Here is a 20161-nt window from a genome sequence, read left to right as displayed (position 1 = left end):
GCTGTCTCAGACCCCCCACATTGCAAAGGTTAAAAGAAAATTATTTTAATTTGTTTTTGTATTGGGTAAAATTGGGTAAACACAACGATGGTTCGTTATGAACCTTTGGGTCATGTGACCCGAAGGCAGCACGAGGGTTAATCTCCTGTAGAGAGATAATCTTATCGCACATCTCCATTTGTCTCTTATCAATAGTTTTAACATTCAGAGAGTCCAGGTAATTATCCGCAGTTCTATGGCAAAACTTAGAGCTATATAATTTTTTTATAAAAATTGCTATAATAATTGGATATCACTTTGAAGTCATCTGTAATAACCCCATCAATATTCAACTTATTAATACTCTGGTTATTGGAATGAGCTCTTTCCAAATTAAAGAAATAGTGTGAATTTTGTTCCCCCTCTTCCAACCATTTAGCTCTCGATCTAATAAAAGCACCCCTTGCCTTCTGATTATACAAGACATCTAATTTAGCTTGTAGATTAACTAACTCAACTTTTTCCTCGTCTAATAATGTATTTGGGCTTTTATTTGACAAAAAGGTCATCCTTGTTATTACCCTTAATTCTGCAGATCTTTGAGATGTGGACTTCATAGAGCCATATTTTCAAAAAAAAAGAAATCCCACCTCAAATTTAAATAGCTCCCAATTACTACTAAATCGTTCTTCTTCTTTAGCTTTTGACCAAAAATAAGAAATCTGATTTAAAACTTCTGTTCTAACATCATCATCTTGTAATAGTGAGCAATTGAGTTTCCAATACCTTGACTGAGCAGTCCCACTTTTCAAATTGGATAACTTTAAACAAAAACATATCGCCTTATGATCTGTAAGAGGAGTTGGGCATATACCCACCTCTATAGCATCTTTGTTAAGACTCCCAGAGATGAACCAAAAATCAATTCTAGACTGACTCGAACCTGTACTATTACTCCACGTGAATGATTTATCATCAGGATATTTTTTTCTCCATATGTCTATGAGATCAAATCTATCCATAAAAGCTATGAGACTAGTATTGTTTCTATTTGGCTTACCAGGAGGCCATTTATCCATATGACAATGTAAAATGTTGTTAAAGTCCCCTCCCAATAACAGAATGGCGGCTAGCTCCGAGACCTTGTGCACGCTTGCAACTAGCTGTACACGTCATACTTTGCGACAACCAGTCGCGAGCATAGATTTATATGGTTGCGAGCGTGTGAGCTAAGGCATTGCAGTGGCAGAATGGGGTACAAGTCCGATAAGAATCAGAGACATGATGCAAACTTTACGGAAATGTATGCTGTCACTGTATAGTGTTCCGTTCACTTGTTTTTTAGAAATAGGCTATAGGGCTAAATATAGGGCTATTCTAGATGGAACTCATCACATATGTTGTTTTTTTTCTTCGTGATTTGAGTATGATTTCCAACGCATTGTATCGGATTAAATAAACTGTTAACATGAACACTTAGCTCCGTCGTTGTTCTCGCCAGGCAAAGAAAGCTTAATAGTTATTTTTGTAACAGAAATCTTCCATAATGCAGATTTACCATACCTTACTGTCAACTTTATATACAAACGAAATGCCACGAAAATCACACTGCCTTCAATTTAACATCAGTGTAGAAATGTGGCTTGTGTTTTATATGTTCAACCTAAAAAACCAATTGGTTTTGTAGGGTTAACCCTAACCCAAACGCCTATTAATGGATATAACGTGATCTAACAAGACTTGGTAATAATGTAATAAATTGATAAGTGTGTCTAAAATATAATCTACTTTATTGAACGTGCCTTTGAAAGGGGCATATTAACAGAACTATATACAAGACGTTTCCATCAGATATAAGTGGGGGTGAAACATAGAGTCACTGGGGACCTTCATTGTCCCACAAAAGCAGTCTGGCTTTGACACGATCAAAAAACGAATAATGAGTGTGTTAACAAAAGCTTCTGAAGGCAAGACTAATATTATTTAAATATATATATATATCATTTCCTATTGTGGTTATCAGTTAAAGTACTATTAATCTTCGTCTTTGCTCCAGATAGACATGTCAACAATCTATGCTCACGCTTAACATAATATAATATTTGCCATCATGTCATGAACGTTTTTACGAAAAATAAAATCTATTTTAAAATAACGGGAATAAACTATATTAACAACATTTCATGTATGTGTGACAACCATTTGCTAAACTTGCTACAAGGGCAGGCAACTCAAGCCATTTCTTTCAGCTCCAGGTAAATCGGCTATCGGCCAATGTGAACTTTTGTGCTCGTGCCCTGTTAGTATCCGCGAGCACATTTGCAGGCAACTTTTATTGACGTAAGCAAATAAATGGGGTGCTAGTTTACCCATTTCGGATTGGTTTCAAACTTAGCAAAAATCAGGAAAAATTATTCTATGAAAAAGCTAGTAGTATGAGCCAGGTTCGAGAATCGAACAAAAATTATTGGGGGAGATAGCTTTGCAAATGTTGACTGGAGTTAATAGAATAAAAACGACCGGAAGAGTCGGAAGTCAAAGACGAAATGCAATACCACCTACATCCACCGGGGCCGTTGCTTCAAGCCGAGGGGCGAGGGGTGGGGGCTTGGTTCACACTGTAGCGTTTTTTAACGCTCTGCATCGCTTGCCTTCCCACAGTACACCACGCTCGGGGGGCGTGTTAGACAAGTTAATACAGAGTTGTAGTTCTCTAAGGTCACTGTTGTAGTCATGGCCAAGCGTGCAGATTTGCGTTCATGTACTCACAATATCGATCAAAATACCACTTTTACATAACATTTATGTAAGTGCAAGATTTTACTAGTGCAAGATTACAGTAGAATACATGTTACGCCACCGGTCACTCAACCAGTCGTTTGTAGGCTGGGCTAGCGAGCTAGCAGTGGCACAGAACAGTCACGTAATGTGACGAGACTGAATTTAAAAGTAGGCTATAAAAACACACTAGGAACAGTGACGACATCGGCAACCATGCACCATGCATTATTAGTTTAATGTAATCTTTAAATTCAGGCTCGTCACATTAGTAACTTTGTTCTGAACAGAACTGGGTGTGCAGACACATACGAAAAGTTTTTCCTCCATCTTGAAATTGTGAAACCTAGAAATGTTTATCATGACCAACGGTTGCTACGTTGAAACTTTTTTTTACAAGTACACAAATATTTTTCTTCTACGGAGACACAAAACTTTTTTTTACAAGTACACAAATCTTTTTTGCAAGTTACAAATCTTTTTTGCAAGTACACAAATCTTGCCTTCTTCTACGGAGACATAAAACTTTTTTTTGCAAGTACACAAATCATTTTCTACAGAGACACAAATCTTTTTGCAAGTTACAAATCGTTTTTACAGAGCTCGCTCTCCTGGCACTAATTTCACGCCATATTATCCGCTCGCCTTCCCACAATGCCCTACGCGAGCGTCAACGCCTGGTTTCATTGAAAATGAATTGGAAGCCGACACTGCAGCGTTTTTTAACGCTCTGCATCGCTTGCCTTCCCACAGTACACCACGCTCGGGGGCGTGTTAGACAAGTTAATACAGAGTTGTAGTTCTCTAAGGTCACTGTTGTAGTCATGGCCAAGCGTGCAGATTTGGGTTCATGTACTCACAATATCGATCAAAATACCACTTTTACACAACATTTATGTAAGTGCAAGATTTTACTAGTGCAAGATTACAGTAGAATACATGTTACGCCACCGGTCACTCAACCAGTCGTTTGTAGGGTGGGCTAGCAGTGGCACAGAACAGTCACGTAATGTGACGAGACTGAATTTAAAAGTAGGCTATAAAAACACACTAGGAACAATGACGACATCGGCAACCATGCACCATGCATTATTAGTTTAATGTAATCTTTAAATTCAGGCTCGTCACATTAGTAACTTTGTTCTGAACAGAACTGGGTGTGCAGACACATACGAAAAGTTTCTCCTCCATCTTGAAATTGTGAAACCTAGAAATGTTTATCATGACCAAAGGTTGCTACGTTACAAGAAACAAGAAAACAATCCGATTGGCCAACGCTAGCGTTTTCACGCTCCTCATTTACATAAAGTTGAGAAAATCCAACTTGCAACGCTCCGCTCCGCTCCGCTCCGCTCCGCTCGCCTTCCCACAATGCCCTACGCGAGCGTCAACGCCTGGTTTCATTGAAAATGAATTGGAAGCCGACACCACGCGCCGCCCGCTCCGCTGCAGTGTGAACGCACTGTAAGACTGTGGTCTACCGGGCGACATTCTCACTCAAATTTCAAGACTTTCGTGACCCAAATCAAAATTCTGGTGTGACAGATCAATAGAGCTCCCAGCATGCACCGTCATCGCCATTTTGGCAGGAAAGTGTAGAGCCAAGTGGAGCACCAGTGTACATACATATATACTTACATACATATTATACATAGTTTAATTTGCTGCCTATTTCAATAAACGTTGATTCAACATGGTGGATAGCTGCTGTGCGCCGGGATGCCTGAACCACCGGGGAAAATATTATGGGAGAGCATTTTATAGGATTCCCAAGATCCAAAGAGAAAAACACTATAATCAGAATCAGAATTCGGTTTATTCGCCATGTATGTTATACAAACACGGAATTTACTGTGGCAGGGAGGTGCAAAACACTAAACATATACAGATCTTAAATTAAGTAAAAGTACAAAAGTTTAACTATTTCTAAGAACTAAACAATCTAAGAATACAACAATTTAAATATAAAATAAAATATATATAAAAATAAGAATAATGAGCAGCGTGAATGGTCAACATAGTGCAATCAGATACTGAGATAAAGTGGCTTATGCATACTGAATTGCCATTAGATGGACTTATAATAGTTAAATAAGTGAATGAATGTCAATGGGAGTCCTTGGCCTTGTTGAAGAGGCCAGTAGCAGATGGAAAGAAACTGTTCTTATGGCGTGAGGTTTTGGTCCTGATGGACCACAGCCTTCTGCCAGAGGGGAGTAGCTGGAACAGGGAGTGACCAGGGTGGGAGGGGTCGGCCACAATCTTCCTCGCACGCCTCAGGGTCCTCGAGGTGTGCAGGTCCTCGAGGGTAGGCAGATTGCAGCCGATCACCTTCTCAGCAGTGCGGATGATACGCTGCAGTCTGCTCTTGTCCTTGGCAGTGGCAGCAGCGTACCAGACGGTGATGGAAGAGGTGAGGATGGACTCAATGATGGCTGTGTAGAAGTGCACCATCATTGTCTTTGGCAGGTTGAATTTCTTCAGCTGCCGTAGGAAGTACATCCTCTGTTGTGCTTTTTTGGTGAGGGAGCTAATGTTCAGTTCCCACTTGAAGTCCTGGGAGAGGATGGTGCCCAGGAAGCGGAAGGACTCCACAGTGTTGACTGGGGAGTCGCACAGGGTGATGGGGGTGAGTGGGGCTGTATTCTTCCTGAAGTCCACAACCATCTCCACTGTCTTAAGAGCATTGAGCTCCAAGTTGTTCTGGCTACACCAGGTCACCAGGTTGTCAGCTTCCCACCTATAGTCAGACTCATCCCCGTCAGAGATGAGCCCAATGAGGGTGGTGTCGTCCGCAAACTTCAGAAGTTTGACAGACGGATGACTGGAGGTGCAGCTGTTGGTGTACAGGGAGAAGAGCAGAGGGGAAAGGACGCAGCCCTGAGGAGATCCGGTGCTGATGGACCAAGAGTCAGAGACTTGTGTTCCCAGCTTAACGCACTGCTTCCTGTCAGACAGGAAGTCTGTGATCCACCTGCAGGTGGAGTCGGGCACGTTCAGCTGGGAGAGCTTGTCCTGAAGCAGGGCAGGGATGATGGTGTTGAAGGCAGAGCTGAAGTCCACAAACAGGATCCTGGCATAGGATGCTGGGGAGTCCAGGTGCTGTAGGGTGAAGTGGAGGGCCATGTTAACGGCGTCATCCACAGATCTGTTGGCTCTGTAGGCAAACTGCAGTGGGTCCAGGAAAGGGTCTGTGATGGCTTTGAGGTGTGCCAGCACAAGGCGCTCAAAAGACTTCATTACCACAGAGGTCAGGGCGACGGGTCTGTAGTCATTGAGTCCTGTTGGCCTTGGCTTTTTGGGCACAGGGATGATGGTGGAGGACTTGAGACAGGCTGGCACATGGCATGTCTCCAGGGAGGTGTTAAAGATGTAGGTGAACACCGGAGACAGCTGGTCAGTGCAGTGCTTGAGGGTGGCAGGAGAGACAGAGTCCGGCCCAGCTGCTTTGCGGGGGTTCTGCCTCTTGAAAAGTCTGTTAACGTCACCCTCCTGAATGGAGAGAGTTGTCACTGTAGAGGGGGTGAGGGAGGAGGGCCCGTGGGTGGGAAGGGGTAGTTCAGGGCAGTCCAATTGTCTTTCAAATCTACAGTAGAACTCATTCAGGTCGTTGGCCAGGCGGGAGTCGTTAGTGGAGTGGGGGGCTCTGGGCTTGTAGTTGGTGATCTGCCTGAGCCCTCTCCAGACAGAAGCAGAGTCGTTAGCAGAGAACTGACGCTTCAGTCTCTCTGAGTACAGTCGTTTAGCCTCTCTTGCCGCCTTGCTAAACCTGTTCTTCGACTCCTTGAATCTGTCTCTATTCCCACTCCGAAATGCTTCCTCCTTCTCTGACCTCAACCTTCTGAGCTCTGCTGAGAACCAGGGCTTGTCGTTGTTGAAGTTCACCCTGGTGCGTGTTGGAATACAGCAGTCCTCACAGAAGCTGATGTATGATGTCACAGCCTCTGTGAGTTCATCCAGATTATTGGTAGCAGTCGTGAACATATCCCAGTCAGTACAGTCCAAGCACGCCCGCAGATCCTCCATAGCCTCACTGGTCCACTGTTTTGATGTCCTCACAACAGGTTTACAGAGCTTTAATTTCTGCCTGTATGCAGGAATCAGATGGACCATGGTATGGTCAGAGTGACCCAGTGCTGCACGAGGGACGGCATGGTAGGCTCTACTGACTGTAGTGTAGCAGTGATCCAGAGTATTCACTTCTCTGGTTGGGCATTTGATGAATTGTCTGTATTTAGGGAGTTTGTGGCTGAGATTACCTTTGTTAAAGTCGCCAAGTACGATAACAAGGGAATCCGGGTTTGCTCGCTCCACACTCAGAATCTGGTCGGCGAGCATGCGTTGGGCCTCTTTAACCTGTGGACCCGGTGCCATGTAAACGCCGACCAAAATGAGTGACGCATTATTCTCGTTGCGAGTAAAAAGGTTGACAGTTTATAAAAAATTATTCCAGATCCGGAGAACAATGTTGCAGAATCACTGTCACATCTACACACCAGCCACTGTTGATGTAGAAACAAATACCACCGCCTTTGGTTTTGCCGGAGAGTGCAATGTCCCGGTCAGCTCTCACGAGTTGAAAGCCTGCCAGATGTAATGCAGTGTCCGGGATCAAATCGCACAGCCATGTCTCCGTGAAGCACAAAACCGAAGATGAAAGAAAGTCTCTGTTTTTCACCATCAGTAGCTGAAGTTCGTCCATTTTATTGCACAGTGAACGTACGTTGGAGAGGAAAAAACTTGGAAGCACTGTTCGGATTCCACGTCTGCGAAGCCGAACTAACACTCCCGCTCGCTTTCCCCTTCTACGGCGTTTCACTGCATGAGCAAAGCCTGGCGCGGCACTGGCTAGAATTCCCACTAAATCTGCCGCTGGAAGCAGAAAAGTGGGAAACAAATCCACAGGAGTTGTAGTCCTGATGTTTAGAAGTACTTCTCTTGTTAGAGAACCCCGGAAATCTTGGCAGAACACTGAATTAACAGACAAAACAAGACAAAACAGAGCGCACCTAGCAACCGAGGCAGCCATCATCGGCGCCATCTTGGATCTATTATAATTCCTATAATTCCTGACAACCACCCATGGCTTCAACTGAGGATCATTCAGTCTCTTGGAATGACTTATTTGTAATAAATATGTAATGGCATTTTTTGTGATGAAAAGTGCACCGATATAATGTAGCTACGTTAGCCAACGTTAGTAGCTAACCGTTAACGAACATTGCTAACCCTAGCTAGCTATACAAGTTATAAAACTGACTGCATTAACGTTAGCTACACATAGCAATTTGTAGCCGGTAGACTTCAAAACTGAATATTCATCACTAATCCAGCTGATTGCGTCCATTTATATCCCTCCAGGCTTTTGTAGGCTTTCAAAGACTCCAGAGTAGGACGAATGAAAGTTGATAGAGAGTTGTTAATATCTGGATACAGAAGGTCAGGGAAGCCTTCCATTTCACTCGTAAAGGTCGTAAAAATAGCTCCGTGAGCATTATATGGATCACTAATGTTTAATCGATGTTTAATTAAGTTTTGCTTTATACCCGCCTATGTCTTTTGAATTAAATTGGGCAGTGAACTCGGACAGGTTGAAATCCGTGCTGGCGCCGTTCATTTTAGCCACTACTTTCCTGCCAAAATTGCGACGTAAACAGTAAAGTCACGTGACATCCGGAGCTCTATAGGGAATCGCTTTCTCTCTTAACTTAACTTAACTCTCGAACTTTTTGGTCTTTTTAAATTTAACTATTTGTATTATCCATGTAATCCTCTAGTCTAGCCGTTATAAAAGCTATAATTTCCCGGTTTTCTGCCACCATGTTGAGCGTGCAACCCGAATGTTTACAAACAAATAATTGGTCTATACCCAGGCCCAAACGTAATTTGCGCCAGCAGAATTCCGACGAAAACCCGCGGAACTCCAAATAGAATGCATTGGTCTGAGGCAAAATGTAAATAAACTTGTCGACTCATATTACGTCTCTATTCTTTCGAAATATTTAACTTGTAAACAGAGCCACCAGTGTAGGTCTGTGATAATTGACACGGAAACACTTATCAACCAAAATTACAGCAATAGACAGGGCCAGGGAGTTTTCAGGCGATCTTTCTGAAGATGGTCAATACTTTTTTGCAAAGTCTGTCAACATTCAATCAACCATATTCGGCGTCAAACTGTTGTGGAACATCTGCGATCGCAGAAAATGTGAACAAAATATTTTGGGTTTGCTAATAGGATGACAAGACGCCAAACAACAGGACACATTTCCTCGCCTCCACCTCTGTTGTTAGAACCTCGATCTCACAGCCTGTAAAATATTTATTTTTTGCGTGTTTAGCCATTTTAATTCAGACAAAGAAATTACCTCAGGGACGCATTTATAGGCCATCTGCATATTAATTTATGGGAGGAGGCAAGGGTCAATGGCTCGTTCACATGCGGTCAATCTCACGTTGATTATGATTTATAAAGGAAAGGTGCGCAGGACCTGGCGTATGACCGGTTTTATACGCATATATGTTGTGAATATTTCTGTGCATAGGTATACTTTTCAAGTTTTGGCCGTACGCCATCTTCTGATAAGCTGTGCAATCTTTTATACATGAGGCCCCTGGACTTCTGTGTGCGCACTGCAGTGGCTATAGCAAGTGCACACGGACATGGAATTCAGTTTGTGTTTTTGATCAAACTGCGTTGATGTTACAAGTGTTTATTTGGATTCTGCGTTTCTTTTTCCGGGATTATCAATATAAATGCAGGGGTCAAAGTGAAAAAATTCCTGAGCCAGAACCTTTTGGGGGGGGGGGGGAGAGGGGTGGGGGGTGGAGAGAAACTGCACTCAACATTGAGTGAGAACATGCATTTTTTTGCTTCTCAGACAAAAAAAAATGTAGTGTGATGCCATGGGTGTTCATGTAGGCTAACTCGCATGTTGATTTGAAACCAACGTCTAGTTATTGCTTTTTTGTCTTCTGCTAGTTTTCTACGTAGGGTTACCAGTGGCTGCGAAATTGTGAATGACAAGTCATGTCTCTCTGGATAAGAGCGTCTGCTAAATGACTAAATGTTCAGAAATAAATGTGCACAAACGAGTTGCAGGCACAGTCAGTCATAGACAACGGTGTGTCAGCTGTAACAGTTGCTTCCAGCAACGTTGTGGTAAGTTTGAGTGCACGAGCAGCGGCTCTAGACCCCCACCAGACCCCCACCCCTCGCACCTCGGCTTGCAATAGGGTCCAATTGCAGCGGAACTAAACCGGAACTCTCTCCTCAGGCCCCTCTCTCCTCAGGCCCCTCTTTTCATGTGTGTCCGATGTATTAGCGCCACTGCTGGTCGGAGGATACTGTAGGCTATTTATATTAATAGGCTAACTTACATTGAACTTCAGTTTTAGCATAAGTCAATAGTGTTAACATAGCGGAAATTAGCATTGCGGCTAGCGTTACGTATGGCGAACATTACGAACATTATCACAAAATATTATTTTAAAATGATTAAATTAGCTGTCTAGAACCACATTTATATCATAAACATACAAATAAAGGCGAGAGGATTTTAGGTTTCATTTAGCAGACTTTTGGATAGAGACGCAGATTTCAACTTCCAGTCACAGGCAACGATTGTATGACTGATCCAAACACAGTAGGCCAATAGTCGCAAACAACTTTATCATACCATAAAAAAACATTGGATATCTATACTGCTAATCCAATGCTGCTTCATCAATCACCACCTAACTCTGAAAAACGTAAAAAATGGTTCTCATCCAACAATCCTGCGTCAGTGTGGAGAGGCCTGCAGGATATCACCAACTACAGGAAACCGTCCCCCCACACTGCAGAGAACCCTCAACTAGCCAACGATCTGAATGAGTTTTACTGCAGGTTTGATAACCCCACATCCACACCCCGCTCCAACTCAGACTTCACCCAACAAACTGCACCCCCTGCTATAACCTCCCCCCTCCCTCCTAACTCCCCCTTGGCACTGACGGTCTGTGAAGAAGATGTGTGTCAGCTCTTTCAGAGACAGAAGATCAGGGAGGCTCCAGGCCCAGACAGTGTGTCACCCTCCTGTCTGAAAGTCTGTGCTGACCAGCTGGCCGCCATCTTCACACGGATCTTCAACAGATCTCTGGAGCTGTGTGAAGTCCCCTCCTGCTTCAATTGCTTCACCATCATCCCGGTTCCCAAGAAACCCTCCATCACTGGACTGAATGACTACAGGCCCTGATGTCTGTGGTCATGAAGTCCTTTGAGAGACGGGTGTTGTCCCACCTGAAGGTCATCACAGGCCCCCTGCTCAGGGACGTATGCAAGGATGCTGTTTGTGGACTTCAGCTCGGCGTTCAACACCATCATCCCAGAAGTCCTCCTCACCAAACTCACCCAGCTCACTGTGCCTGCCTCCACCTGTCAGTGGATTACAAACTTCCTGACAGACAGGAAGCAGCAGGTGAGGCTGGGAGAAATTACATCCAGCACTCGGACAGTCAGCACTGGTGCCCCCCAGGGATGTGTGCTCTCCCCACTGCTCTTCTCTCTGTACACAAACGACTGCACCTCAGGAGACCCGTCTGTTCAGCTCCTGAAATTTGCAGACGACACCTTCACTGCCCTCCCTCACCATACTGAACAGGGCTGCGTTTCCCGAAAGCGTCCATCGTACGATGGATCTTAGTTGTACGGGCCGTTTCCCGAAACCATCGTAGCTAAAGAGGCACTTGAAAATCCTCGTAGATTAACGAGAGCTCCAGACCAGTCGTAGATCGCTAAGTGCATCGTAGCACAGAGACTCAGTGGAGACACACGTAGGCTGACCATGAAAACTACATTAGACTAATGCTGAAAGTTACTTCCAATGGAACTGGGATATTTCTTAGTGAACCATACAAGTTTAAGTGCCGAAAAAATATCAGAATCCGGTTTATTCTCAAGTAAATTTAGGTTACACAAAATAATTTGATTTGGTGGGTTTGGCGCATGCAATGAAGGTATTTAAAAAACAAATGTCAGTCTAAAATTGAAATATGGCTGTTGTAATGTGCAATAGTAACTAGAAAGGCATTAACGTAACGCTTTTACAAGTACAATAACACAACAACAATTGAACATTGAAGATGTTTATTAGAATTATAGGGCTGGTAGCACGCCAAGCCCGGTGGATGAAGAGGCTGGTGGCAGAGCCGAGCCTGATGTTAGGAGATGGTGGCGCCCAGGAAATGGAAAGACTCCACAGGGTTGACTGGGAAGTCACACAGGGTGAAGGGGCTGGGAGGGAGTGAAAACTCGTACAAAAATCATAAAAGCCATTGAAGACATGACATATCTTACACTCATAATGAGTATAATTGATCAACCATCAATTAAAGTAGAGTTGATTATTAATGTCAGAAACAATGATTCCATGTTGAAGACGGGGTATTCATTACTTATGTGTTTGTCATTTGTCACAATGTCATTTGTGGCCAATATGTGTATCACACATGGCATGTCCCAGCTGCTAGCTGGGACATGCCATGTGTGATACCATTTATATGCATGGTTTTTAACCTTGTAGTTCAATCAAATAGTAAATATAGGACTCATATATATATATATATATTTGCCTATGGAAAGTGGAGTAGCCTACCAAGAAGAGTTAAAAACCAAGGCACAAGTAATTTGAGAAATAGTTGTTTTAGTGGAGTTTGTTCTTCCTGCTCCTCACATGGATCTATAAGGTAAACATGTAAGGATTGGACAGGCAACACTGAATATATGATACAATACACAATTCAGCCTTTACTTAATTTAAATAAACATTGTATGATTAGGCTATAAGGTAACCTAAATTTGACACTACCTTGTTAATTGGGAATACGAATAGGCACAGAAATGGAGGGCCTTGTGAACTTCATCTCTTCAAACAAGAGCTTCCTCACCTCAATTTGGAGACAAGCCCACTTAATTTCCAAGACCTCCTATTGGTATTTAGCATCCTGTGTCGCTGATTGCAGGGTCCTAACACCGGTGTAAAACTCAGATGCAGCATAGTTTGCACGTTCACTTTATTGTCTTTGCCTTCATGTAGCATCATACAATGTACATTGAAAAGTACTAAAATAAGTAGCCTATAATGAATGTAAAGTTTTCTGTAGCGACAGAAAATATTTTTTGTGTACCGTAATTCGTCAAATATTTTGGTTAACGTTTACATTTTAAAGTCTTAAAGTTGCGCCAGAAGAATCACATTTCAGTACAATGGACAGCGTCTTGTTAAGTGCAACTTAAGAGACACGTACGATGGTTCTCCTTAAGAGCATGTTCAGGAAACGCACGTAAGAAATAACGATGGATCGTTATTTTGATCGTAGAGAACCCTCGTAACAGCTACGATCCATCGTTATCGGGAAACACAGCCCAGCACTGTGTCTGCTGTGGAATCCTTCAGGTTTCTGGGTTCCACAATCTCACAGAACCTGAAGTGGGAGCCAAACATCACAAAGGCCCAGCAGAGGATGTACTTGCCTGCCTCAGGACCTGCTGATCCAGTTTTACACTGCAGTCATTGAGTCTGTTCTCTGCACATCCATCACTGTCTGGTTTGGATCGGCCACTAAACTGGACAGGAACAGACTACAACGGACAGTCAGGTCTGCAGAAATGATTATCGGTGCCGACCTGCCCACCATCCAGGACCTGTACACCTCCAGAGCCAGGAAACGGGCAGGTAAAATCATTGCAGACCCCTCACACCCTGGACATAATCTGTTCCAACTCCTCCCCTCTGGCAGGCGCTACAGATCTCTGTACACCAAAATCACCAGACACAGGAACAGTTTTTTCCGCCTTGCCGTCACTCTAATGAACAGTTGACAAATTATTATATTTTATTATTATATGTTATATTTATTTATTTTATCCTAAACTGTTGTGTTATACTGCATATTTTCAGTTTAAGTTCATTGAGAGTAACCAAACCCAGAAAAAAAATCCTTGTATGTGAAAATGTACTTGGCCAATAAACGTGATTCTGATTCTGATGTTCGCCATACGTAACACTAGCCACAATGCTAATTTCCGCTATGTTAAACACTATTGACTTATGCTAAAACCGAAGTTCAATGTAAGTCAGCCTGTTAATATAAATAGCCTACAGTATCCTCCGACCAGCGGTGGCGCTAATTCCTTGGATACACATGTAAAGAGGGGCCTGAGGAGAGAGTTCCGGCTTCAGGGGCCTGAGGAGAGAGTTCCGGTTTAGAGGGGCCTGGAGAGGGAGCGCTGCAATTGGACCCTTCTCTTGGCTTGAGGCAACGGCCCCGGTGGATGTAGGTGGTATTGCATTTCTGATTTGCTACCCGACTCGTCCGGTCGTTTTTATTCTATCAACTCCAGTCAACTTATCCAAAACTATCTCCCCCAATAATTTTTGTTAGATTCTCGAACCTGGCTCATACTACTAGCTGTTTCATAGAATCATTTTTGAAACCAATCCGAAATGGGCACCCCATTTATTTGCTTGTGTCAAGAAAAGGTGCCTGGAAATGTGCTTGCGGATACGAACAGGGCACAAGCACAAAAGGGAATGATAGACGATCGCTGATTTAGCTGAGCTGAATGAGCACAAGGAGAAAGGGCTTGATAATCTACAGTTCGCCTGCCTTGCTGTAGCCAGTTTTACAAATGGTTGCACACATTACATTTAGTCATTTAGCAGACGCTCTTATCCAGAGCGACTTACAGTAAGTACAGGGACATTCCCCCGAGGCAAGTAGGGTGAAGTGCCTTGCCCAAGGACACAACGTCATTTGGCACGGCCAGGAATCGAACTGGCAACCTTCAGATTACTAGCACAGGGGAGTCAGGTGGCTGAGCGGTGGGGGAATCGGGCTAGTAATCCGTTCGATTCCCGGTCATGCCAACTGACATTGTGTCCTTGGGCAAGGCACTTCACCCTACTTGCCTCGGGGGGAATGTCCCTGTACTTACTGTAAGTCGCTCTGGATAAGAGCGTCTGCTAAATGACTAAATGTAAATGTAGCCCGATTCCCTAACCGCTCAGCCACCTGACTCCCATACATACATGACGGTTGTTTATTTCCATTATTTTAAAGCAGATTTAACAATGTTGTAATGAACGTTATTATGTTCATGTCATGACAAACGTAAAAATAGCCAAATATAATTAGTGATATTGTGGCATGTTAAGGCGTCATTATAAATTGTTGACACGTTCTTCTGGAGCAAAGACGAAGATGAATAAATCATGTCTGACACAATATTGTTATGGTTATGCAACGTTATGTCAGTTAACACCACAAGGCATTAACAATAACAGTAAGCTAGAAATAGTAAAGCAACACCCATCATCATCATAATATGCCTATTTAACTTAGCTTTCTTTGCCGAGCTAGAACAACGAGGAGCCAGATATTCAAGTTTACAGTTTCTTTAATCCGGCACAATACTTAAGCAGTCAATACTTAAGCAGTATGTGGAACTTCTATTACTAAAAACATCAGCTGTGTGCTTGGCCATCAAGGGGTATTTCAGACTGGACGTGCTGCAATGATAGCTCAGTTCAGAGCTGCCAACTCTCACTGTTTCGCCGTGTGACACGCATTTCAACCATTTCTCACGCTCTCACGCCACACATTGTATATCTCACGCTGAAAAGGCAACGCCAAACAAGTAGCCAAGCTAACGTTGTAAACAGTAACGGACGAGGCGCAGGTTAACGGAGTGAAGCATCATTGACGCGCAAACAGCCGTGTAAACTCGCCTGGGGTGGGTGAAGCTTGCGATACCTCGCCAGGCTTGCTGTGTCTACTGTATATAAGTCTATGGGTCTAACTCATGATGAGCAAGCACTTTCTTACCGCTGTTAGCATATAGTAGCTTCCTCGAGCAAAACGTGCAGAAACAAGCATGAGGCTCTCAGTTTCTGGCACCAACTGCCAAAAGACTCTAACTTCTTCTATCCACGCCCAGCACCATTTATTTTTGAGTCCTTTATCTATGGGTAGGACATCATCCCCAGGCTTCATGAACTTGCGCTCCATGCTTTCACTGACAACGTTAACATGACGTATGGATCTCAATCACACTGTGTTGCCAGGATCCGCCCACGCTCTGCATCTGATAGGCTTGTAACGTTAGTTAGGGCTGCGTTCCTCATATGATTGGTAGGTGAAATCAATTGACAAAAAAATATTAAGTCGCATGCAAGCTCCCCAATTTTTTATGATTTGATTCCTCACGGCCGCACGCCGGACATCCGGCACGGTGCCGGAATACTTTAAGCCATACTTTAAGCCCTTTACAGGGGCACGTGCCCCAGTAAAAAGGGTCTAGCGACGCCCCTGAAATACTGGCTAGCTAACTAAGAGATATACTATATTTAAAGTGGATGGTTTATTTTAGTATGTATAGCTGGAAAGTTATTAGCTACAATTAGTTAGCAGTGCTGACTGTTAGCATAACATTGAATCAGCTGCTTTCCAAGGGTTCCCTTTATGGATTAAATGCTGGATAGCTAACAGAACGACAATATAAAGTGGATACTTTCAGTAGCCGATAGATCCGTGAATTATGTTACATAAATGAATGTGTTTACTGATGTCAAAACTACCTGCACATTGCAAATATGCACAAAACTCTTAACACCAAATCAACTACAACATCATAATCACCAGCGCACATAACTACAACATCATAATCACCAGCGCACATAACTACAACATCATAATCACCAGCGCACATAACTACAACATCATAATCACCAGCGCACATAACTACAACATCATAATCACCAGCGCACATAACTACAACATCATAATCACCAGCGCACATAACTACAACATCATAATCACCAGCGCACATAACTACAACATCATAATCACCAGCGCACATAACTACAACATCATAATCACCAGCGCACATCACCAACATGGGCACTATTCCTACCACTTGACATGGAATTCTGCTGGCATCGGTTTGTGTTTTCGGTTAAACTGCTTTGATTTTACAACCGTTGATTGGGATACTGCATAAATTTCCGGGATTATCAATCTAAATGAATGCACTGACTAATAAAGTAAATTGTTAAAACTCAAACTTTACATTTTACTGGGGCACGTGCCCCAGTAAAAAGGGTCTAACAATGCCCCTGATGTGGAGGTTTACGCAATACTTCAGAGATGACAGAGAATTAAAATTGTGATCTGAGAAATATAGGTGGCCTACCAAAGCCACTGAGAAGAACCATCATCACCAGCGGCATCACGGGCACTGCACTATCTATCTATAATTACAGAAATATGTGTGTCACCGACATCATCACGGGCAATGTGCCCTATCTATAATTCCAGGAATCTGTGTGTGTCCCACCAATTTTATCACGGGCACTATCTATAGTTAAACTGTATTTGTGTGTTTCACTGGCCTCTTACCAACTGCATCACGGGCACTGTGCACTAGTTATGTTATATTATGATCGGTAAAGGGAGTGGGTAACCTGTTACATTATTGTAAAATGTGGCCTCTCACTGGTGTAAAGAGGTGAAAGTGGAGGTCGTTGAGGACCCCTGTAAGTGTGAAGCCAGACTGGCCATCCAGAGACAGACGCAGGCTGCCCTCCAAGAACTCAATGCCAGGCATATCCTTTCTGTTATTCCACCATAGGTGGAGGTCAATCAAAAACAAACTTTCCCTAGTCTCAGTTTGCTTAAGGCATGGGCTGTTTTTTTTCAATGCTTCAGGGAATATATGCTACTTTTTCAACAACTGATGTTAAAGATCAGACATATTAAGAATAATTGAGTTACATTACAATTATATGGGATTTTGTCAACTACTATAATTGTCATGTTCGATGGAATAGTATTGCCTTGACTGTTTTCACTAGCTGACATGACAGGCAGAGTGGAACAGCTGGAGGGGATGATGGGTCGTGCATAGAAGACACAGGGGTAAGTACTCATGATACACGTTTAGAAGGAAAATTCTCCCATATTTGAGACTGACCTCTGCTCTTTTATCTTCAGCTGGGTCAGGAACGCCTGAGACCTTCCTGTTAGCGTCACAGCCATGGACCGTTGCAACACAAGCATTTAACCTCCCACCCCACCCGTCATGTAGAAGTCTTCCCATCTCCTTATGTGTCTTGGGCTCTTGATTCCCACCAGAAAATCTATAATGCTTGTTTGTTAATTATTTACTGTATATGTTTAGCAGTTAACTTGTATTTGTGGTTGTAAAAGATATAATTTAGTTGATTGTCTAATTGATTTCTATAAGCTACATAGGTGCATAGGGAATTATGTTTGAATGCTGTTTTCGGGAAACCTGAAGTACACACTGTATAAAAAGTAATAAAATATATTGTTTGTTTACATTGTACACATTGTACATCTAAGAGTAAAGAATATACAAGGGAGGTACAGTTTGATCTGCCTTTATAACTGTTTTCATTCATATGTAATAGCAGCATTACTGTGTATTTCAGGACCTACAGTATGCTTCTCTGTCAATATAGAAAGTCAAATATCTTCCTCTAGAAATGATATTTCTGTTAATGCTATGTTAAAATGTACTCTGGATATATGACTGAACTGTGTATCCTTTCAGAAACCTTTGGCTCTGATTGTAGAAAAGCTAGTCAAATACCATCATCTATGTACATAATATTCACTATTCATTAGCATTTACGACAATCGCATCCTGTTAAATCATGCTTTGCAGGTGTCCACAACTCAGTTAATGTGATATATTAATCTTGGCAGTGTACCAACCAGTGTACCAACCAGCAATACTGAAATGGATAAAAACTAAATGTCCTTTTAACATCTTGGTTGTTGCGAAAAAACATGAGAACGGTTCACATGTTCTCTCCAGAATGAATATTTTCTCATTTGTCAGACACCCACTGGACAGTGGTTATTCTGTCTGTTATGTCTGTGTGAGGTACTAGGTCAATACTCTAACGTTTACCTTAAGTCTGCTTTGGATCCGTCTGAGTCCTCTCACTGACCATCAGATTCCCTTTTGCTCAAAATGTCAGGGGCTTCATATAGTTATATTTTTGTCTTTCTCCGTCCATTATAAATCATTATGTATGTCATACTCCACTGAGACGGAAAAAAAATTGCTGATAGTTTGACCTTGTAATACAAAGTGTTACATGGCGTATAAAGTCTACAGCAATTCAAGTAGGGATTTGGCATCCATCTCTCAAAATTCATGGGGAACCATGACATAACTGTTATGGTTCACAGGCGAGTCTCACCTTTACTCTTTCCTTCACAACTCCAACACATGCCTCACAACCAAAAACAGATGTTGCATGTCATCTGGTAAAATCTCTACAACAAATAAGGAGAGCAGCAAATCCCAAAATATAAACACATGACCCCAACACAACAATACCAGCTTTAGCGCCTTTTCATTCACATACACTCACATTCTCACACACACATTATCACACAAAAACACACAGCAATGCTTAATTTCAATACAAGACAGCATAAAGGACACCAGAGGTTGTAAACAATTTTTAAACAATTTATTAGGCAATTTTTAGATGTCAGGAATAACATACAATGAAGCACATCAATAACAAATCTCAACTGGCTTCAAGACAGACATTCTGGCATCTTCACTACTACATTGTTTTGCAGATTAAAATGATTTTAAATATCTTCATGCTCATCCAAGTTACTTTAGACTCCACATATTTGGCAATGCCTTCAGGCAGGTTGACCTCCACACCATAGGCAAGGGTTTGTGTGTCTTGTGAAGGGAGTTTTTTTCAGTACCCCAAATATTGTCGTTTGCTGAGAGAATTAACATAGAGTGTCAATGTCCACTCCTGGTCTGCCAGAAATAAAGCAGCCCCCAAACCTAGGCAACAGCCAGTTCTCTGGTCTCTTCTTCTAGGTGAGTTTTCTCTTTGATCAGCAAGGCAATCACACATTCAAGGTGTGAATGGAGCATATTTACATTTTACATTTAAATGAAATTGTAGTCATTTAGCAGATACTCTTTTCCAGAGTGACTTACAGTAAGTACAGGGACATTCCCCCCGAGGCAAGTAGGGCGAAGTGCCTTGCCCAAGGACACGTCATTTGCACGCCTGGGAATCGAACCGGCAACCTTTTGATTAATAGCCCGATTCCATAACCGCCGATTCCCTAACCGCTTAGCCGTCTAAACCCATATATAGGAAGTGAGAGATTACAGTTTTTCCACAATTGTTAAAAAACATTTCTTGAAACAGTCACCCCTTTTCTCAAAACTTTAAACACAAAACCAAATCTCAAACTAAATTTCAAAAACCTCTGACTCTTCTGGCAAAATTAAACACTCGCCCCTAAACCATTTAACCTGTGCTCAAAATCAAACAATGCTTTCTGATCA

At 42.6% G+C, this 20161-nt stretch overlaps 1 protein-coding gene across 2 annotated transcripts in view; it reads left to right on the top strand.

The window, feature by feature from the left end:
* Window positions 1-19675, top strand: part of matn3a (matrilin 3a) — a 35062-nt gene extending 15387 nt beyond the window's left edge. Inside the window, exons 5-7 of one of the 2 annotated variants that reach the window (XM_062468328.1) lie at window positions 17304-17400; window positions 17647-17715; window positions 17791-19675. In XM_062468328.1, coding sequence (XP_062324312.1) covers window positions 17304-17400; window positions 17647-17704 — 155 coding nt within the window. In that variant the 3' untranslated portion in view covers window positions 17705-17715; window positions 17791-19675. The remainder of the gene's footprint in view (window positions 1-17303; window positions 17401-17646; window positions 17716-17790) is intronic. The other variant, XM_062468329.1, reaches the window with a different exon arrangement.
* Window positions 19676-20161: the final 486 nt, after the last annotated feature.

The sequence above is a fragment of the Osmerus eperlanus genome, chromosome 8 (genome assembly GCF_963692335.1).
Source record: "Osmerus eperlanus chromosome 8, fOsmEpe2.1, whole genome shotgun sequence".
Lineage (NCBI taxonomy): Eukaryota > Metazoa > Chordata > Actinopteri > Osmeriformes > Osmeridae > Osmerus > Osmerus eperlanus.
The sequence above is the reverse complement of the archived record's forward strand: the minus strand, read 5'-3'. Positions and strand labels throughout refer to the sequence as shown.